Source organism: Hippocampus zosterae, chromosome 14 (assembly GCF_025434085.1).
Source record: "Hippocampus zosterae strain Florida chromosome 14, ASM2543408v3, whole genome shotgun sequence".
Classification (NCBI taxonomy): domain Eukaryota; kingdom Metazoa; phylum Chordata; class Actinopteri; order Syngnathiformes; family Syngnathidae; genus Hippocampus; species Hippocampus zosterae.
The window spans coordinates 17,101,193-17,123,018 of NC_067464.1; the positions used below are offsets into that span (position 1 = coordinate 17,101,193).

The following is a 21,826-nucleotide window of genomic DNA, read 5'->3' on the forward strand; positions in this document are numbered from 1 at the left end:
CGAATTATGGATGGGTGGTACTCGGCACCACTGTTGTCTGGTGGTAGCCAATCAGCAGCGTGTACTCCTGACGCGTCACTGCGCATGTGCAAAAGCATCCACACGTGGTTCGTGGAAACCACGCACGCAGACTCGGGCGCTTTCAGAAATGGCGGACGGCAAAGGCAGCTCTTTGCTGCCTCTACCTTGCGTTTTTTCACCCAAATCACGCCAGTACCTGGCAGTGTGTGCCCAAGATGGAAGGCTTCGAATTTGGAACACAGACAGTAAAACACTTCACCAGGAATATGTGCCTTCAGCTCATTTGAGTGCCACTTGTACATGCATACATTGGGGACCATGCCGGACAATCAAGGTACGTAAGGCTGCTATGGTGCTGCCTGCAGTTGCTAAATAGCCTAGCGCGGCCTAAACTAGAGGGGCGAGGACGTTGTCAGAGAATCACAGCGATACACAATCACTGTCGATGTTTGCAAAAAAATTGCGCGCGAATACCTTGCAACAATACCCAATGTTAACACATATAGACGTTTTCTCGTGCCTCCGCCCGAGACTTTGCCGTATAATCACCATAGCTAAGCGCTAGCCGTCAACGCTTCTCGAAACGCACATGTTGGTCCCACATGGACTTGTGAAAGTTTACTGTGCCTAACCCTTAAGCGTCATGCAATTATTAGATTACCTCGACAATATAACTACCAATGCTATATATTTTCCAAAGTTTCCGAATACGGTCCTTTCGAAGATTTTTTTTAATTCACTCAGTAACACTTCAGGAATGTTAGCTACATGTTGTTAGTGACAGTAGGGTTCAGAAACTCTTGCATCACAGTGAAAATTCACGGATTTAAATGAATCGTTATAAATTTAACGGTCTATGCTTATCGGTATGAATATTTGTATCCATAACGTCATATGTCGTCGAATTGCTTTGCGCGAGCTCTTACCATGTTTCGTCAGTACAATCTCAGGTGTGTTGCATGCGTGATTGATATTCACCTATTATGTTGGTGTTATGCGCTCAATATTGAAATTTGAATGCTCTCAAGTGGCCTCTGTAAATGCTGAAAAATGGTATCCAGTAGTTGAAATAAACCCTGCCTAACAATCCAATATATGACGTGGATAAACGAAGAGTTGGAGGGACGGATCTGCCAGTGGTCAGTTTTTGATAGTATTTCCTTGGTGATCTGGCATCTCAAGAACAACAGCATTTTTGCAAACCTCCATATTTACTAATGTGTACAATGCAACCATTTCATTCACTTTTCATCTGTGCTGTATGTGTAACATACATTTGACAATAAAGTTGTACTTGACTTGATCAGTGGAACCTTAATGAGGCACGTTTTTTAGGAAGGTCCTCAGAGGAAGAAGAGGAAATCAGAGGCAGGGCAGCTGGAGGAAAAGGCAGACCTGCTGGCAATGGGCACGGTGGCAGGCACTGTGCTCATTTACAGTACTGCTAAGGGAGTTTTGCACTGCACCTTGGTGAGTTTCAAACAAAAAATAACACCAACATGAAATTCTTGTTCAAATTTGTTGTGGTTGTATTTAGTCAACAGGTTGTCACCATGATTTCACCTTTTGGAGAAATTGTAGTAGCACTGAATTTAATCACATGTTTCAAAATGAGGCTGCCTTATATTGGCACACTGTTTGTGTCCAATTCAGTTGTTGTTAAACTTGATTGTCCCAGTTGTTGTTTAACTTGATTGTCCTTTGTTCCTTTCAGGATGGAGGCCATAGTGGAGGAGTGAATTGCGTTCACTGGCACCCTGAAGATAGTTTATTATATAGTGGCTCAGATGATACAAACATTGTAGAATGGGACCTGCAGACAGGCAAGATGCGGAGGTCAGTATATGAAATATCTCAAACTTGATGGGACATAATTTAAAACCAGCAGTTATTAGGACTGTACGGTTTCGGAAAACCCTGTGATCTGGATGGAGAATATTGCAACATTCTCATCCATTTCTTGATCCGCTTATCCTCACAAGGTTCGCTCGCGGGCCATGCTGGAGCCTATCCCAGCTGTCTTCGGGCAGTAAGCGGGGTAAAACCTGAACTGGGGCACACATAGACGAACAACCAATTTTGCCGACACCCAATCCTAGGGACAATTTACAGTGTTCCGTTAACCTGCCATGCATGTTTTTGAAATGTGGGAAGAAACCGGAGAAACCCACGCAGCCACGCGGAGAACATACAAACTCCTCACAAAAAATCGAACCCCACACCCCTGTACTGTGAGGCTGACGTGCTAACCAGTCGCCCACCGGACCCCCCAACCTATATATTTAACATGTAGAAATTACATTTTAATTATGAAATACTTTGTTATACGTCAAAATAACAAGACTCAATGTATTGTTTGTTTAAATACATACAGTATATTTTTTTTAGTAATGCTCCTACTGTTCTATTGGGTGGGGATGTATATTTAAGGTTGCATCTGATTCGTCAAAGTCAGACAAAAGCATACAACTCCATAAAAAAGGATCGATTTATGACACATTTTGCCGTGACACAATGACAATATTTTTGCGATATATTGGGCTGCCCTGGCAGTTAATTCTTAAATGCAGATGCAAAGTCCTAACATGTGGGGTACTTATTTTCTTACTCTTTTACAAACTACATGAATGGCAATACATTTTTAAATTGTTGAGTATGTAACTTGTTAAAAGGGGGATGATTCCAAGTGGAAGCACTTGTTTTTAAATTATCTGTAAAGGGGAAAAAAAATTGTACTTCTGTGGCAGTCGATGCTCGATAATTTCTAGGGAGGGGGTTCAAATCTTGTTTATGGGGAGGAATGAAGCATATCTTAGAAGTGGGGAAACCCCTAAAAAGCAAAACCAGTTTTGAAAGGCATAATGCCCAATTCTGATTAATAATAAAATCACATATTTTTATATATTCCTTGACAAGGCCCCTTTCATTGGGATTTTTGTCTTTCAACTACCAAAAGCCTTTGGCTATTTTGGGAAAATGGGTGCTGAAGTCCTGTCTGTAAAACAGAAACAATCTCTGGTATAAAACTGAGAAAAGACATTCTCACTTGCATGTTGGTTTGAAAGGCTAGTCATCGAGCAAATGATTGTGTCATAATAAATCCAAGCCCAATTGTTGTTTACAGTAAGTGGAAGGCAGACCGTGCTGCAGTGACCAGTTTGTGTGTGAGCCCAGATGGTAAACTGTTGCTTTCAGCTGGACAGACCATCAAAATGTGGGACCTGGACACCAAGGAGGTTTATAGGGTGAGTGTCACAAACTTTGCATTCATATGTGTAGATATGAGAGCAGTTAACTGAGAACATCAAAGAAGCCTCATTTGCAATCAGCACTCATGTTTCCAACAATTACTGTAATTTCCAGACTACAAAACACCTGAATAAAAGCCACAGTAGCCTCCCAGAACCTTTCTCAGTCACTCTTGTTATGTGAGGCCATTTCGCCAGTGAGCTTCTTCGGGCAGTAGTGCACCTTAGTTTGTGGCAGTGTAGCCTTTGGAAAGTTGTTTATGTGTTGGGGAGATTTAGCCGATTTTGCTCCATAGTCAGAAATGCTGTCCTTCCTCCTTGGCTAGCTGTTAGAGCCAGCTGTCTGTCACAAGCAATGGTGGAAGTAGATCGAGACAGTCACGTTTCAGAGATGGCTCTATCTATGGCACATGATCCCAATGCTAATTGAACCCCATTGAAATTGAAATAAATATATATATATATATATATATATATATATATATATATATATATATATATATATATTATATATATTTTGCGCACTCCAGCCGCAAATGGCTGATAAATATTCCGTAGGAGGGCCACTGTGAACTGTTCGTTAATTTCATTGGTCACATGTGACAGGAAAATATGGGACATTCCAAGCAATGAGAGAATGTTTTCCTATACCAGTTAAACATGGCTGTCACCGAGCAGCAGTGGCAACTTGTCTGCTTCTTTCCCGTTTCAGAAATTCACAGGCCATTCTACAGCCGTGACGACCCTCCACTTTGCCACCACACGACCCCCTGACAGCAGCAGTCTCTATTTTCTGTCCGGAGCTGCTCACAATCGACTGCTTAGCGTATGGTGCGTACACACACGGTGTCATTTCAGATCGTGAACTGTATGTACATCACACTACATTACACTGTCAATGTGCCGTGGTACTGACTTAAAGATCGTTTCACTTCAGGCAAGTACGAGAAGATGGAAGGGACAAGAACTCGGTGGTGTCATTCGTACTGACAGATGAGCCTCAACATATTGACCTTGTCACATCCAAGAGCAAGGAGCAGGTCAGAGAAGCAACTGCGTATATGATTGAGCCTCATAAAATGCATTGAGACGTTGTGATGCGCAGTAGACTATTGTGATGGAAATATTTGTTGATAAACGCAATGCCAAATTCTTGGTTCTCTCCCCTTTACAGGCGGTGAGGCTAGCAGTGGTGTGTAAAGATGGACAGTTGCATCTCTTTGAGCACTTTCTAAATGGGTAAGCCCTGAGCGCATTCAATTTATCTACTGTATTAACCTTTGTCATGCAATATTAAGATGTGTTGATGCATGGTTCACTGCTTGGTAGCAATCAGGATGCTTTTATGTGGATGCTTAAGTCTTAAAATCTGTTGAATCCATCCATCCTAATTGGCTTTAGAATATCTTTAAAATGTTAACAGATGAAAAGTGGGGTTTTATTAAATAATTTTCCGAATGACTCTTGCGGAGAGGTCAAACAATCACCATAGTGCAACCGACAAAACAGTAATGTGGTTTTAGTAAGGACTCTTAAAAAGACCGGAGTCACGTCATGTATATGTCCTTTTGCATTTTGGGACAACATGGTACATTTTTGAAGCAGGTCGAAAATCAAAATTGTAATTGAATTCAACACTCTTAAAGCATTTTTAATTTCACTTTCCTAAAACTATAGCGGCGGCCCGGTAGCCCAGTGGTTAGCACGTTGGCTTCACAGTGCAGAGGTACCGGGTTCGATTCCAGCTCCGGCCTCCCTGTGTGGAGTTTGCATGTTCTCCCCAGGCCTGCGTGGGTTTTCTCCGGGTGCTCCGGTTTCCTCCCACATTCCAAAAACATGCGTGGAAGGCTGATTGGACGCTCTAAATTGTCCCTACGTGTGAGTGTGGTTGCGAATGGTTGTTCGTTTCTGTGTGCCCTGCGATTGGCTGGCAACCGATTCAGGGTGTCCCCCGCCTACTGCCCGAAGACAGTTGGGATAGGCTCCAGCACCCCCGCGACCCTAGTGAGGATCAAGCGGCTGGGAAGATGATGAATAAAACTATAGCAACACTATTAACCTTATCTGTGCTTTGGGGCTCATATTGGCTGACTATGTCCACTTATGAGTGAATTATGTATCGAAATATTCATTATGGTTTGAGGTGGGGGAGGAAATTGTCTTGAGACTTGGCAGAGGTCCCCTATTTGCGTCTAATAGTCAGTATGGGTAACTGGTAGTGTAACTGGACTGTTGTATTTTTGATGGTAATTGTTTGAGTCACCAGGTATGTAAAAAAAGGGGGGGGGTCCACACACTCCTGAAAAATCTCATCATTTAATGTAGCCTGTTCTGTCTTTTTGAATTTTCCACAGATACAATATCCTCCCTAATTTGAAAATATAGATTTGTAGAGCATTTTAGCTGGTGAATTAGATCAAACGGTTGTCATTGCAGGCCCTGCAAGAAGCCCCTGTCACCTTCATGCACAGTGCAGATGTCGGACACAAAGGATTCCCCAATGCCGATCCCGTTTCTTGCAGCTGCCTTGTGTGATGAGTCACGGAGTGTGATGCTGGCTTATGGCAACTATCTACAACCTGTAATGGAGAGAGTGGTGAGTGCGCAGGCGGTTCCTTCACTACATAGCCTAGCCAATTGTTTAATAGCTCATAAAATGACTGGATTAATAATTTTTGGCTTCACTGTCTAGTCTTAGTCGACTCTTTATGCCCTTGGTAATTCATTTGGCCGTTCATTCGGCAATGAACGTCTCTTGATTTTTGATGAATGAGTTCCGTTGGAAACTTTCCAGAGGTAGTGTCAAATTTGTTGATCTAACTTTATCACAACCTCTTCATTTGCAGGATATCAACACACCTGACAGGCATGTTTGTTTGACACGGAATGTTCAAACCACATTGTCCCTTTCCATTGCATCGACCGTTTCCAAGGTAACCATCATGCTTTTGGTGTCCCGATAGTCTACGTGTCTATGTGCTGTCAGATGTAGGGCTACATATTAATGCTCTTTGATCATTGTCCAGACAACTTCCCCCTGCTGACCTTGTTGGCATCTCTGGTATTATCTCGGATAAGAAAACCTTTATTTCTCTCACAATGGAGAAATTCCCAATTTACAGCCATTTGCAGCAAAAATTTGAAAGGGAGAAAGTAGAAAACAAAAAGTATATACATATATTATACATTATATAAATATATTGAAAGCAGTTCCAACACAAGTCAATGGCCTTAAACATGAATTCAGAGCCACAATGGAGTTGCTTAGATCTAAGAATATTCAAGGTTGAATGGGTGTCAAGGTTTTAGTGTGTGTGAGAAGGATTCGAAAAAAAGCTGCTCACAGATATTGTCCATCCAGTCTGGCTGAGCTTGAGCTCTTTTGCCAAGAAGAATGGACCATAAATTCTGTGTAACGCTGGTAGAGACCAACCCCAAAAGACTAATAGCTGTAATTGATATAGAAGGGTTCATGCAGGGGGCTGAATGCAAATGCGCACCACATTTTCATATGTTTTTTTTCCCATAAAATTTTGACAATTATTTGCCAGTTTGTGGATCATATAAAATCATTGAAAAAATAAGTTTGTAGTTGTAGAGTTTTTGGAAAACTTTTTTTTTCTACATTGTACATTTTGCAAGGTGGCAAAATGTAAAAAAATGCAAGGGGTAAAAATACTTTTTCACGGTACTGCAGAGTACTTGAAATATTCTGTATTTGTCGGAAGAAGGAAGAAAAAAATGCTTCCCTTGTATCATCTACAGGTAAAAACCCCAATTGTCAATGCCAAGAGCAAAGTGCTGGTTCCTGGCCTTCCTGGACATCAAGCCCCAGTGAAAGCAACAGAGAAAAGGAAGAAAGACTCTGACTCCAAAGAGGTTTGTTGATTGCACCTGATCTTGAATAACAAATGCCAAAATGTCACATTCTATTTATCTTTGCCCCCGGAAAAAGACAGTCTGCCCGAAACACTCTCGTTGATTGGATTGAGACAGCCTCATTAAATGTATATCCACTTGTCCTCATTTAGCAGAAGTTTCTCTTCCCTCTTCAGATGTCAATAGCAGAGCGTATTGGCGAAATTGATCTGCAGTCTACAGCTCTCACCGAAAAGGGAGCGTCTCAAGGGACGCCCTCTTTACAGACAGATAATTTTGCAGTGTTGCTGGTGCAGGGCCTTGAGAGCGGTGACGGCGACATTCTAAATGTAAGTATTCCTCTCGGGGTCTCTATACGCTTCAGTGAATTCTTAATTCCATGAATCTGTTGCCGTGTCCCCTCCAAAACATTTTTAGTGTTTTTCAATTAAAAAATAGCACTCTGTAACATTGTACTTGATCAAAACATAGTAGTGATACAATTAAATGCCATGTTACGGTTTAAAGATCCCCTACCAAACCGGCATTTATAATATTTAATGGACAGCTGGGCAATAAGGATGAGAAATATATCATAAGTATTTCATATGAGTCTACCCATAATAATGTTTTTAACTTAACCAAAATGAGGGAAACTATTACGTGGATTCAAGATAAAATACAATAGAACACAGACAAGTAGGAAAATTAGTACCATTCTAAATATTTATAAAAAATAGTTGTAAAAATAATTTTCAGATCATGTGGTTGTTGTTGTGCACATGGTAATGTGGTGTATTGTGCTATGTTGTTTACGTCCATGCTCCCCGAGCTGTGTCCTGAACGCATATTTACGGATAATATAAAGCGACAAGGGTGATAGCTTTCCATTCATCTTGATTTATTAAAATTATTTTAATATTTATTAAATTATTAATTTTAATATTTAGTTTTTTAAAATTAAAATTCAATAATTGCCCCAACTCCTTCATCAGCATTTTCCCCTTTCCTTTCACAGAAAGTTTTTCAAACTCGTAAAGATCAAGTAATCAAGAAAACGGTGGCTCGGCTACCCCTCCCTGCTGTTTTACCAATGGTGGAAGAGGTTGGTGTCAGTTCATTTTCTGCAGTGACACGAGCCTTGAGCTTTTGTCACAATTGATTTACGCAAGCATTTTCTTCTAGATTACCAGGAGGCTCCAAGGACACCCCTTCACGTAAGTATAAACATTGGCAGTCACTTATATTAGATGCATTGTATTCTGAGGGACCTTTTTTGCCCTGAGAAGTTCCTGTGGGTTCCTTCATTTAAAAAAAAAAACTCCAACTGGAATGCTGTCTTTAACCCTCCTATTATCTTCAAATATAACCCATTTTACCCATGGGGTCAATCTGACCCAAGGGATAATTTCAATTTTGTTGTTACTTGAGTAAAACATTTTAAATGGTTTTGCATATACTTTACATTTTGGCACGTTGGAAATTTTGCATCACTAATTTTATTTTTATGATCACGTCCTTAATGAAGGCTTGAGTTGATAAATCAAATGTATTGATGAGCCTCTTCGACAATTTAGCAATAATCATAGACACAATGGTTGACAAAACTATTACTTGGAAAGGAAGCATGAGAGATATTGAATGGTGGAATCCATTTGAACAATTTTTCCCTTTCTTCTATCAGGGCAGTTTTTGTGGTCCGGTGGCTCAAAGCTGTGCTCACGCACCACACGTCATACCTTTCTTCGGTGAGTCAGCTGTTTGCTCATTTGGAGCTATTGCAGTACAGTAATCCCTCGCTCTAACGTGGTTCACTTTCTGCGGCTTTGCTTTTTCACAGATTTATTTTTTTTTGTGCAGTTTTTTTTTTAACAGTGAATTGTGTTCTGCATCCTGATTGGATAAGGGACTGACCAACGTAACCAGTCTACGGACCTCGTCTCTGTACAGCTTGCCAAATTTACCGCTGCGAAGTTTTGGTCTTTGGTTTCGTTGTATCAGTGGCGGATGCTGGTCTGGAAAGGGGGGCTCAATTTAGGCCTACGTCATAAAATCTGTCCGTTTATTTATACGTGAATTCTACTTATCTGTTGCCTTCACCATACAATCGGTGATTGCCTCATTTCGCTGTCAATCATAAAGAGATTCAGCCTCAGACAGATCATCAATCATCATGCAGAAAAGCTGAGAATCCGGGACAGCCGATAAACGGCCACTGTCCATAGACTCCCAGGGTCGCTGAGCATCCGATGGGCATGACAATTTGACAATAAAGTTGTACTTGATACTTGATTTACCCAATGACTTGTTAACCTATACTGAACTCTCATATTTAGTCAGTGACATGTCCACATAATTGTATGTACACACATGTATTTGATCATTTACTATTTGACATTTTAGGGGAAGCTGAGCTTCCCTTGCAATCTTGGAGCAATCGCCTTTGCATTGTATACATAGTTTAGTATTGTGTAACTGTAAAAAATAAAGCAGACTATCAAGTACAACTTTATTGTCCAATGTGCTGCATGTGAAATTTCGTCCCTCTCGCATTTTTTTGCTTAAAAAAAATACTACTTTACGGATTTCACTTACCACTGGTTCTTTTTGGAACGTAACCCCCGCGATAAACGAGGGATTACTGTAATCCTAAACGAGACACTTTAGTGGTATTGCCAGTAGGAAATGTTACCATTGTCTCTGTTTTTCTAAAAGGCATATTTTGAAAATGACATTTTTTGTGTTTAATAATGACCCTTGTTGAGTGTTTGGACAGTTTTGTCATGTTTTCTGTTTCTATTACCAACCTGAGTGATTCTGCGCTATATCCCAAAAGCTGCCTGACCTGGTTTCCAAGCTGGGAGTGCTCTATCACATGATTGAGAGCAGAGTGAAGACGTTCCACAAACTGAACAAGCTGCATGGGAAGCTGTACCTCCTCCTTACACAGGTCAGCTTGAGCACATTTTATGAAAAATGTTACCCTCACCACGTCACGTGTTCATTCTTGCTACCTGAGTACATTGCAGTTGCTCCTCCAACAAGGCACTGTAAATGCTTATTTGCGTTCGGTGCGCCTCAAAGCAGTATTGTTGATAGTTACATGAACCTTCTTCATGCAGTGTAACTACAATGTAAGTCTAGTGAACCAACACTCTCATGCCGTGCTTGCGTGAGCATTGACCAACCGTCTTGGGGCGACTTTTCTTTTTAGCGCACTCATTATTGCCTGATTTTGACTTGCGTGCGATGCCGAGGTTCTGACATGGTTAACACCGGTATTAGCATATCAAAGATGGCAAATTTCAATCCGTGTACATCACATCCGGAGGGCTTTTTCGCCAGGTTTGCGCAATATAATCTTATTGTTAGAGTTGTGCTCAGGCAGCTAGTCATTTATTTGAATGAAGTTCTGCCACTCACTCGTTCCGCATGAGTATGCCACATGTGCGATTGCGTCTTCTTCGTTGGATTCGCTTCTGCTACTTCATTGGTTTGTATGTTTTATTGGTTTAGCGCTTGTTCTTTGTGTTTGGAGGAGGCTATGCGCTGCCTACAACATGCACAGTTTTTCTATCCAATATTTTATTATTCTTTATCATTTTCTCTTGCTATGAATCACGCATTACATATTGAGATTAATGTTTTTCCCGATATTTTGCAGTCATGATTGCAAGTATTTGATTCATTTGTATTTTCTACCAATGATATTGGCCTCCCTGTGTGGAGTTTACATGTTCTCCTGGGCCTGCGTGGGTTTTCACACATTTCAAAAGCATGCATGGCAGGCTGATTGGACGCTCTAAATTGTGCTAAGGTGTGAGCGTGGATGGTTGTTCGTCTCTGTGTGCCCTGCGATTGGCTGGCAACTAATTCAGGGTGTCCCCGCCTACTGCCCGAAGACGGCTAACTCCCTGTGTGGAGTTTACATGTTCTCCTGGGCCTGCATGGGTTTTCTCCGGGTGCTCCGGTTTCCTCACACATTTCAAAAGCATGCATGGCAGGCTGATTGGACGCTCTAAATTGTGCTTAGGTGTGAGCGTGGATGGTTGTTCGTCTCTGTGTGCCCTGCGATTGGCTGGCAACTAATTCAGGGTGTCCCCGCCTACTGCCCGAAGACGGCTAGCGTAGGCTCCAGCACCCCCCGCGACCCTAGTGAAGATCAAGCGGTTCGGAAAATGGATGGATGAATGGATGGATGGATATTGGTGCATGGTATACCAAAACTCTGCATACTGTCACTGTCGGACAGAGTCTTTGCATCTCCAAAAGCACTACTTTTCAGGGGCTGAAAAACCCCATCTCTCGTTAGATACCAACTACTGCTTCGTTCAAATTAAACTTAATACTGCTATCAAAGACCATTTTGTGCATCGAGGCAACACCACCCCAAAACCATGTTCAGTCGCAAATGTATTTTATAAGCTAGAAAATCCTAAATTTATTATGTTATCACTGATTAAAAAGGTGTCATATGGCACCAGTCATCCACATCTGTGTCCACAGACGCTGGCCAAGATAAAAAAACGTTTCCTATTTCTCAAAAGCAAAACGCTGTGGTTATGTCAGCTTGCTTCTGTTCTGAAGCATTACAGAGAACCATATACAAAAAAATAAAAAATATTCAAATGTATATAACTTGACCCTTTTCAGTCGTTATGGTCTTAATCGACTTTCCATCCTGAGGCGACATTACGCTGCATGGCTCCGGAAAAGTTGGAGTTTTCAAGCCTTCGAGAGAATAGATTTGTTCTCAAGCTATTTCCAGCACTTTGAAATGGTTAATAACGTGTCAAGATAACAGATAATATGGGCAAGAGCACTTGTATCGATTTGTGAAAAATAATGAAATTTACTTTACTTGGACATGTTAGGTTTCGGCCCGACTGCAACAATGTTATAAAGTTATATCTCCTTAATATTTTGTCCAGGATAACAGTCAAAACACATCCAAAGTAACATTTGAGTTTGAGCCTCTGCAACTTTCCCTTTGGAAAGTTGCGTCCCCCTAAAACCAAATTAGTGTTTTCAATATTGCGACCGATGAATCATCCACAAATCCTAACACTATTATTTTTTTTCCCACCAGGTAGCAACAAGCACGGGTAGCAACAAGGTATCTGATGTTGACCACACAGCCAAGCTGGTTTATGAAGATGGTAAGGATTTGTGGTTATTTATTTATTGTTGTTGCTCTGTCCAAAAATTGTTTATTTATTTATTGCCCCGACTTCTTTTCTGATGTTCAATATGTTTTCGGTACTAATCTGTGTGGTACAGTCATATTTTGCTCGTTGCTTCAAATAGATGTAACTTCTTCATGGGTCCTCTTGAACACAGGTGTCAAAGTCAAGGCCCGGGGGCCAGATCCGGCCCACCAAATCATTGTATGTGGTCCGCGGGAGCAAATCATGTGTGTCAACTTTCGTGATCGTTGTTGGAATCTGTACCGAAATGTCAAATTGTGATAAATAACGTTGAGACTTTGCATCGGACCTCCGAGGGAAACCGTAACGAAAAAGTCTTGAAGCTTCCTTTCTGTCATAATTACAGATGGAGAAGACTGCTGTGTAAAATGTCAATGAAAACCCAAATCCAATCATTTGCAAATCCGATAAGTTAAAATAATTTGTTGACTTGGTTTGAAGCACTGTTGCACTGGGCCCTGTAAATACGTGATGATGCTGCTACATTTTAGTTTAAAATATATATGAATGGTTTGGACAAATTGCTCTCATCCCATCCTTGCTTGTGATCAGCTTCACCTTTCTGCGATGCTGCTTGATGATCCATTCTTGATACTCATGCACATTCTTCAAATGTTTTCCCCCCTCCTTTTGCCTTTTGAATAGAATCTTCAGATGAAGATGAGGCCTCTGGGCCCGAAGACCTTGTGGATGAAGACTCGGATGTAAGTGAGATGAGACTGGCAAGTCCTGTTTGAGTAATTGTTTCAATCACGGCATCTACACGTTAGTTTTGTTCATAACTACAAACAAGTGCTGGGCGATATGGAGAAAAAAATGGTCACAATAGATGTCATTTTATGGCATGATAACGATATACCACGATGTAGATATTTTCTGTTATTCAATATGTTAAAAAAATAGAACGTAGTCACTACTTATCTTTTCTCACTTTATTTCTCAGTGGCATTAGAGAGACAGGTATCATCAGAGAAATTCATTCAGTAGTAACACGATATAAAATGATCCGTCAATATGCATGGGGTCTTGCATTGCAATTAGAATGAAAGTGAATGACTACCCGGAATGCAAATGCTCCATATAAACACCTCGATGAATGTGAATGGCTTTTCTTTTGGATTCACGGTGTTCCTTTTTGCCAATTTGAACAAATGCCACGTCAAGAGTGCAAATAATACGTTCATTCGCAAGCTCTGAAGAAGCGGAAGAACGATCCTCATGATGTGAGTCGGGTTGCAGCAAGGACCGTGGGGCCGTTGAGGGCCGACTTTGGACACCCCTATCTAGTTGTCGGTTACTCACTTGAAAATAGCGTCTTGTCTGCGACGAGAGAACTTTTTTAAAACTATACATGTATCTTGTTTTTATCCAGCTCCTGCTTCAATATGCCTTATAACAGTCACAGCTACTGTGCTCCATAGATCTATTTGCTTTATAAAGAATGTTTTAAGCCGGCTTCCCAAACGGGGTAGGGTCATAACGGGAACATAACATCTCGTGCATGGGGATACTCAAGGCCATATCCATACAGTTAGTGTATACACACAAATCACAATCAGCATTGTTTTCAGCCTCCTGCAGAGCTTGCTGATGAATTGATTATTTGAATCAGCTGTGTTGGAGGAGGGAAACATCTACAACTTGCAGGACGGCGGGCGTTGACGAATGGAGTCTTTTAAAGTTATATAAAATAATGGACCTGTTTTGACCCCCGCAGCTTGTTGCAAACAAAGTTCTTTTCACAGCAAAATATTGAGCATGTACTTCAGTCACTATCAATCTTTACGTCCTATTGTATGCAGTGTGAGCCACGGAAAAAGTTGGTTGCACCCATGTCATGGCGCATTCTTCCTGCTTCAAGATGTCACCCTGACATGATGTTTGTTATTTATTAGAATTGGGAGGAGGATGAGCTGATGGAGGAGGACAAGAAGGCTCAAACTGACCAGGATGAAGAGGATCCTGACAGCAGGACAGATTCCAAAGCCAACGGCGAGGAAAACATGGAGCATGATAATGAGAGTGAAGAGGAATGAAATGTCAAACACAAAAATGGACTCGAGAGAGTTATATGTACTTTCATTTTAGTTTCATCATTATGATTTTATTATGATACCCAAGTATTGTTTTACAAAATTGAGGGAAGTGATGGAAGTCAACAGGTTGTCCTCCATTTTATGTTCAACCGTCTCTATCTTTTACACTCTGTGAAGACTGCCAACTTGAGAAGGAGGAGGGCAACGCGTGACGCAAAATGACACACTTTCCAACTTGGTCAATTTTATGATGAATCCCAGTTCGTTTTGGCCAGATGAAGTTGTAAATGAATCTGGAGATGTTTCCAGCTTAGTCAGCATCTCGGGATTAATGCTGTCATCTTGCAATCAATACTACAGCATATTGTTGTGCTGTGCAGTAGAAAAGGTGGCACCTCCTTATTGGTTGACTATAACCACACTTGCCATTTTGTGCCTGGTTCTTAGAGCTGGGATGCAGGCTTTTTATGTACAGAACACTCTTGGATCCAGAGGTGGACTCAGTAAGACCATACATTATGTCCCCGCGTAACAATGTAAATCTCTATTGTACAGTGAAGTGTTTGTATGAGCTCTTCCCTCGAACTATCCCGCAGAGGTCCTTGAGATTAAAGGAACTCCGATAAAACAAGTCTCCTGAAGGTTTTTATTTCCATGTGTGTCGGGATCCTCTTGTTTTTACATATGAGTTAGGTCCGGACATGGTCTGATGTCCACCAGCTTAAAACCAAACCTGGCGGTAAACAAGAGAAAAAAACATCAACAGACTGAATAAATGGCTTTTTAACATGAATTTGTGTTGATCGGGTGTTATGTGTAATTTAGATACCTCGTTTATACCATTAAAATATAAGACTCAAAATGAGATTTGAAAAAAAAGATGCAATTATTTGTATACCACAACAACCATCCACGCTCTCACACACCTAGGGACAATTTAGAGTGTTCAATCAGCCTGCCACGCATGTAGCCCAGTGGTTAGCACGTCGGCTTCACAGCGCAGAGGTACCGGGTTCGATTCCAGCTCCGGCCTCCCTGTGTGGAGTTTGCGTGTTCTCCCCGGGCCTGCGTGGGTTTTCTCCGGGTGCTCCGGTTTCCTCCCACATTCCAAAAAACATGCGTGGCAGGCTGATTGAACACTCTAAATTGTCCCTAGGTGTGAGTGAGAGCGTGGATGGTTGTTCGTCTCTGTGTACCCTGTGATTGGCTGGCAACCGATTCAGGGTGTCCCCCGCCTACTGCCCGGAGACAGCTGGGATAGGCTCCTGCACCCCCCGCGACCCTTGTGAGGATCAAGCGGTTCGGAAGATGAATGAATAAATGAATATTTGTATACCTGATGCCTTAATCAAATGGTGTGCTGTGTATGTGTTAAATTACAATGTGACAAATGTTTCACAATGCTCCATTGAAGCCTACGAGTGGTTTTTAAATTGTGTAAATTTGTATTAAAACTTTAGATTAGGTCAGACTTGTACCTATTGGCTTTTATGTGTTTTGCATAATGATTTCTCCCAACTCAAACACCCATTTCAGACCTATGCTGACTGACGCCCCCTAGTGTACCGGACTGCATAGGCTGTAAGGCGCAAGACTGGGGGGGGGGGGGGGGGGGTGCGTCAACCGCTCTGCGTAAATGAATAGAACATTGGAGCCATCATCATGGAGTATTTACAGTACTTCCACTTGGGAAAACATGACCATGTTGATTTGGTTAATTTGTACATGAGCATTCTACAGTTTCTGGAACGTTTTTGATACCCCTTTCTCCCGTTCGTGGTTGTTATTCTTTTTACATCACGCACCTCTTCTCACGGCGGCCATGTCGAAGGTCTAAGAGTGCTTGAATAGATACAATTAAAGTCTTTGCATTTGCAGTTCTCAAGAGTACAGTGTTCACGAGAAAAGACTTCAATGTATTTCCACTTTAAAATCTGATATAATCGCCCTTCTGTTCGGGAGACAGGTCCTGACTGTTTCATGTGCTTATACTGTACACCACACAAAATAGACGAGTAACCACCCCTTTTTGGAGTCCTTGGAGGGGGGCCACCCCTGGAATCTGCTTTGAACCAGTTTTACAAACTTAGATGAAGCCTTTTGGACCTTTTGCGCTTATAAATGTGTTTTAGCCCCCTCTACTGGTAAAGAGTTGATATAACAGTTTGCAGGAGATTACTTCACACCTCGCCACAACGAGCTGAAAACAATAAATAAACTGAGCCGTCACAAGGCCTCAGTCTTTCGGGGGGGGGGGGGGGGGGGGGGGGGGAGGGACATGAAATGCATTGGGGCTGGTGGCAATTATGATTCTTACCCTATCAACAAGTGGTCCCAGACCTTTTTTGTGTCACGGACCAGTTCAGACAAGTACATGTTCCCGAACCGCCAACCACGTTTCATTGCTTTTATATTGCCAGTTTAGAGCATTGGTACTACTGTAGCAACAAAGATAATCATAGAGTAATTAGACATTTTATTAATATCCCCCCACCCCCATTTATTTCAAACAGTGTTATTCTCCTGAACAACAAATGTAGAATAAAATAAACGAGAACTACTAAAAATGGACAAATCAGGAATAATAATTAATATTTAAATACAAGTGATTATCCTTCATGCAGCGTTAGCATCCTTGCTACTACTTCCAAATGTGATGGATGAAAAATGACACAATTGACTGCTCTTTTCATCCGGTGGCTGGCGGCTAGTTAGAAGCGACTAAATTGCGACTGTTTAGCTGGGCAGGTTGTGCAAACTACTCGCTTTTTCATACTTTCCTCATTTGGGTGGGACATGTTAACTTCAAAACCAATACAGTATTAGAAAACCAATATTATATTTGTCTAGAGTAGCGCTCATTTCTGCCATAACCTATACAGTAAATATGCTCACAGCATAGCTCGCAGGTCTATTTGGGCCAAGGCCCGGTACCGGTGGTTGGGGACCCCTGCTATGAACAACTATTTGTGCGTGAATGTGTGGCTCAAATCCAACAGTGCAAACCACACATACGGGCTTCGAACCTCCATCATGGCATGACAGGCTGTTGCCCATTCGATTTCCTTCAAACAAAACACCACTGTTTTTTCATATGTATCATGTCTGAATGATAAAAAGAAGAAAAAACTATGAGCATTCCAGATTGTGGCTCTTCTTTCAAGCTCAAAGTCTCATTACCGGGCTGACTCAGAAACTCTTTCAAAATAAGATCCTAATATTTTAGGCAATATCAGTTTCCCCACAATGAGATGCGGCTGTTATATTTCCAACCCATATGGTTTATTACAAACTATCATTCACTGCATGTACAGTTCTTTTTTTATTAGTTAGTCACATAATTGAATCATTATCAACACACTAAATCACCGTGTATGTAATATTTTTTTTTCCAATAAAGCAGCTTTTTATGATGCAACAACATGGTGCAATTTTAGGACCCCTAAGAGTCTGTGTGCTGAGAATTGTCACACACAGAGGTGCAGTGCATCGTCGTTAATCTCAGCATGTATTATTGATTTCTGTGCCCAGCAACAAATACAGCATCTCTGTAGGGATGCAGCTGTGTGGTAAATTCAACCTGTACATGGTGATTTGTAGGATACCGACATGTCTTCTCATTTTGCAAATGTGAGGAACTGGTAGAAATTACATGTCAGCTGTGGGAAAATGAGTCAAAAGATGAACTGAAATCATATTGCCATTTTTTCCCAGTGTGTCTTTCTTTGCTGGTCTTTCCATTTCCTTAGCATAAAATGTTTTATTCTCTATTCATTCCAGCTAGTTTGACTCATATTTAATGATTATTGTATTATTATTTTTTTGAATTATTCATGTAGAAAACATTGTACAATAAATTGATTGTAAATGTAACATGACATCAGTGATGGTGTAGAGCATGGGTGCCCAAAGTACGGCCAGTGGGCCATTTGTGGCCTGCCATCCATTTTTCAGCAGCACCGCAACATGATTCCAACTTCCAAAAAACACAAAAATGACATTTGATCTGAGCCGCAAGGTTAGTTAAAAAAGGTGAAGGTGGGCAGAGTGAGAATGGAGGGTGTACAGTAAAACTTATTTTCTGTATTTGAAGATACATATGAACCATTTATAATTGAAACAATATAAGAACACAATATATCTTTAAAACACTGTAGTGAAGAAAGATAATTCAATTTTAGCTACAAAAATAATTCCTTCCAATTTGTACTTTATTTAATTAAATTTTTGTGAAAGTGAGACTGATAGGATGATTAGGGTGCAATGTGCACTAACACAAAAATATATTCATAACATGTACAGAAACACACAAATCTTTGTTATTTTTCCTCTACACCACTCGCGATTGATTTGGGACCAGTTCGCGAGCTACCGGTTGATAATGGGCAGCCCTGCTGTACAGGATAAGCGGTGTTGAAAATGGATGGATGTCACATATCGTCGCTGCTCCATGAAAAACATGCATGTCCATTTTTTGTAATTTTTTAAGGAATTATGTTAATGGGGTGTCCATGTTTCGGACATCCCGTTAACGTGAAAATGAAAAAAAAAAGACATAGTTTTACTTCTCTTTCTTGTTGGTTCCATTGCGCAATATGAACAATATATTTGTTTCCTAGTAAGTTCTACAAGGAAACAAGTATATTGTTGTACACTACCGAAGTATGCAATGAATGTTTTCAACTAGGAACCACGTAATTTACTGAAAGTTACCAGAAATGAAAGCATTCAAGTAGACAAAAGCAAATGGAAATTTTCAGACTCCGTATGATCTGTGCGATACGGCCATATACGTAAGATTCACCACCAAATCGGTATGAACTATGGCTAAACCGTATGAGTTGACAGGTATGATTATACGTTGCGCTAACTGTTACCTGTCAGTGGTAGACCCGCCCCTCTTAAAGTGCCAGAGTTAAACCATCAATATGGGTTTCCTTGGATGGAATTTATTAGATTCGTTCGTGATTCTTGCTGTCCTTATACAAGTGTTTCGAGGCTCTAATCCCTCATTGTGTCCGAGGACCGGCAATCCGAGGCCAAGGCCATGGCCAAGGCCAAGGCCAAGGACTTGACTCCCGAGGCCAAGGCCAAGGACCAAGGACTTGACTCCGAGGCCAAGGCCGAGGACCAAGGACTGCCCCTCGGTCCTCGAGCCGGTCCTTTGCCTCGAGGACACATCACTGCTGGTTGATGAAATTAAACAATCTGTTTGGTAATAACCCCGCCCCGCCCCCGCACACACATACATTACTCTTCAATTCTGTTCACAATTAGAACAGCTTCCCAAAAAGTCTCATGGCAATTTCCTCCAAATTCGACTGCAGTTGAGGTACCTTTTTCCCCCCACGTTACATTAATTAATACGGGTGTAGCACAGTGAAGAGAGTATAAAAATTGATTAGAATATTCGTATGGTTTCTCTCCACATGAGTGCGTCGGGAAACACACACTGGTAATTCGCTAATCGCTCTGTGCAATGTTGCGAAGGATTACGAGGATGAAGTATTTTCCTTGGATGACAATTGAGGTAAATCAATTTTCCATTTTCTTTTTGGTCCTCACTCCTATCGAGTGTCAGACTAATGATAGCATGAGCCAGTGGGACAGGAGTCATTCATCAAAAGCTTTAAAGTGCAATAGCCGATCTGCGTCTCTCTCTCTCTCTCTGTCTCTCCTTATTAGTAAAATAAAATTACTTGTGAGGCGAGCTGCTTGCAGCTATAAGGCTCTAATTATGGAGGATAGGGGGATTAATTAGAGAAACGCAGACACCCTCTGGTTTGATGGAAACATAATTCATTTTTAACTTAACTGAAAGTAAACACGAGTCTGACATCAGTTTACAGACACTCGCGTGACGCAGACGGACGTTTCACGCGAGTGTTTGCGGGCCTTAAAACGTTTTCCTGTCTAAATAAAAAGGGGCCAGCGCAAAACTTTGTTAACATTTTTCTTAAGGAGATTAATAGTTACTGTCGTGTCGACTCAGTTAACGGGGTTGAGACTGTGACAAAATTGGTCACTTTTGTGATCTGTTTTTCAACGTGTCCAACCAAATAAGAAATCATCTGGTCGTTCATTACATTTGAATGCCACTGGCACGCAGGCATTGAAGTTAGACGTCACCCGTGTTCAGTCTTCTATAGTTTGTTTGTGCCGGCATATCGCGCATATGTGCACGCCATTCCATTCACATTTCAGCACATAGGGATGTGTTCCACATATTGGTCCATGTGTGGCAGGCAATAAACACCCTGCACGCATGTAGTCAGTCATAAGCCAAAAGGCAAAACCGCAATGGGCATCCTTGACGCGATGGCATTTTACTTGCTGACATTCAACAAGACAAAAATACCAAAACAACTGAATGAAAATAATAACAAAGGATTAGATTTGCCTCATTTCCATTGAAATTTTAGAGTGCAGGGTTTCAAAGAAGGTTTTGCGTTCCACGCAGGGTCGTGATTTTTAACTGTGATTTTAAAATTGAGTAATAATTACTGTAAAAATACGTGACCTCAGGTTTTAAAAGAGTCAAAGTTTCAAAGGACGGTTTAAAGGAGAGTTTGCTTTCCATGCACTGTTCCCATGTTTAACATTGACTATAAATTGAGTCAGAAACTTCACTCCTGAGATCCTGTCTGCCAGGGTGCTGTCTCAGGAGAAGACTTGATGCCAAAATCCCTGTGTTCAAAGTCAGGAGTGCAACCCACTGATGCACGCAGATAGCTGCATTGATTAATCAGGACGGCTTTCAAAGGAGTGTTTCAGATTTCAAAAGAAGTCACAGTTTTTGACAGCTGTCCCAAAAGTATTATTGTGATTATTATTATCCTTCCGCCCATCTTCCCAGCTGTCTTTCGGCAGTAGGCGGGGACACCCTGAACCGGTTGCCAACCAATCGCTGCGCACACAGAGACAAACAACCATCCGCGCTCACACTCACACCACTTAGAGCAGGGGTGTCCAAACTTTTTGCCAAGGGGGCCAGATTTTATGTGGTAAAATGTCGGGGGGCCGACCTTGGCTGACATTCTTTACATTGAACAACAATATTGTTCAACAAATTTTAGTAAGCCAGTCTGTTTCACATTTCCATTTTTATTTTAATTTCAACAATCTTAAGAATTTCTTTTGGTTCATTTGAAACAGGTATATCACATGCAACTGCTTATTCACTTGACTTTTTCTTAAACAGAAGTCTCCTGAGTGCAAATTGATTGATTTGAAACATAAAATGTATCACCATGACTTTTCAATAGTCACAAAACCTTTGACTCGAACAACAGGGAAATGAACAAGCAATACACATATCCACAACTGCAAGGATCATTTGAAATATGACATATCAGTCAATATAAACACGGAGTGATGTCTTGTTAACTCGTGAGTGATGCCCTCTAGTGTCTAAATGCTATTACTCATTTAGTGAATGCTATTACTCATTTAGCCA

At 41.2% G+C, this 21,826-nt stretch overlaps 1 protein-coding gene and 1 long non-coding RNA gene across 2 annotated transcripts in view; one reads left to right on the top strand and one right to left on the bottom strand.

Annotated features, from left to right (window-relative positions):
* Positions 1 to 21,826, bottom strand: part of LOC127614559 (uncharacterized) — a 135,832-nt gene that overhangs the window by 26,891 nt on the left and 87,115 nt on the right. The gene's annotated exons all lie outside the window — the stretch shown is intronic.
* On the top strand, positions 100 to 15,163 carry wdr43 (WD repeat domain 43). The gene is made up of 18 exons (XM_052085735.1): positions 100 to 355; positions 1,357 to 1,491; positions 1,736 to 1,857; positions 3,146 to 3,266; positions 3,982 to 4,100; positions 4,207 to 4,309; positions 4,444 to 4,508; positions 5,706 to 5,865; positions 6,116 to 6,202; positions 7,035 to 7,148; positions 7,325 to 7,477; positions 8,146 to 8,232; positions 8,313 to 8,344; positions 8,812 to 8,875; positions 9,964 to 10,077; positions 12,217 to 12,286; positions 12,980 to 13,038; positions 14,230 to 15,163. The coding sequence occupies exons 1-18, from the start codon at positions 149 to 151 to the stop codon at positions 14,368 to 14,370; spliced, it is 1,953 nt and encodes a 650-aa protein (XP_051941695.1). The 5' UTR covers positions 100 to 148; the 3' UTR covers positions 14,371 to 15,163.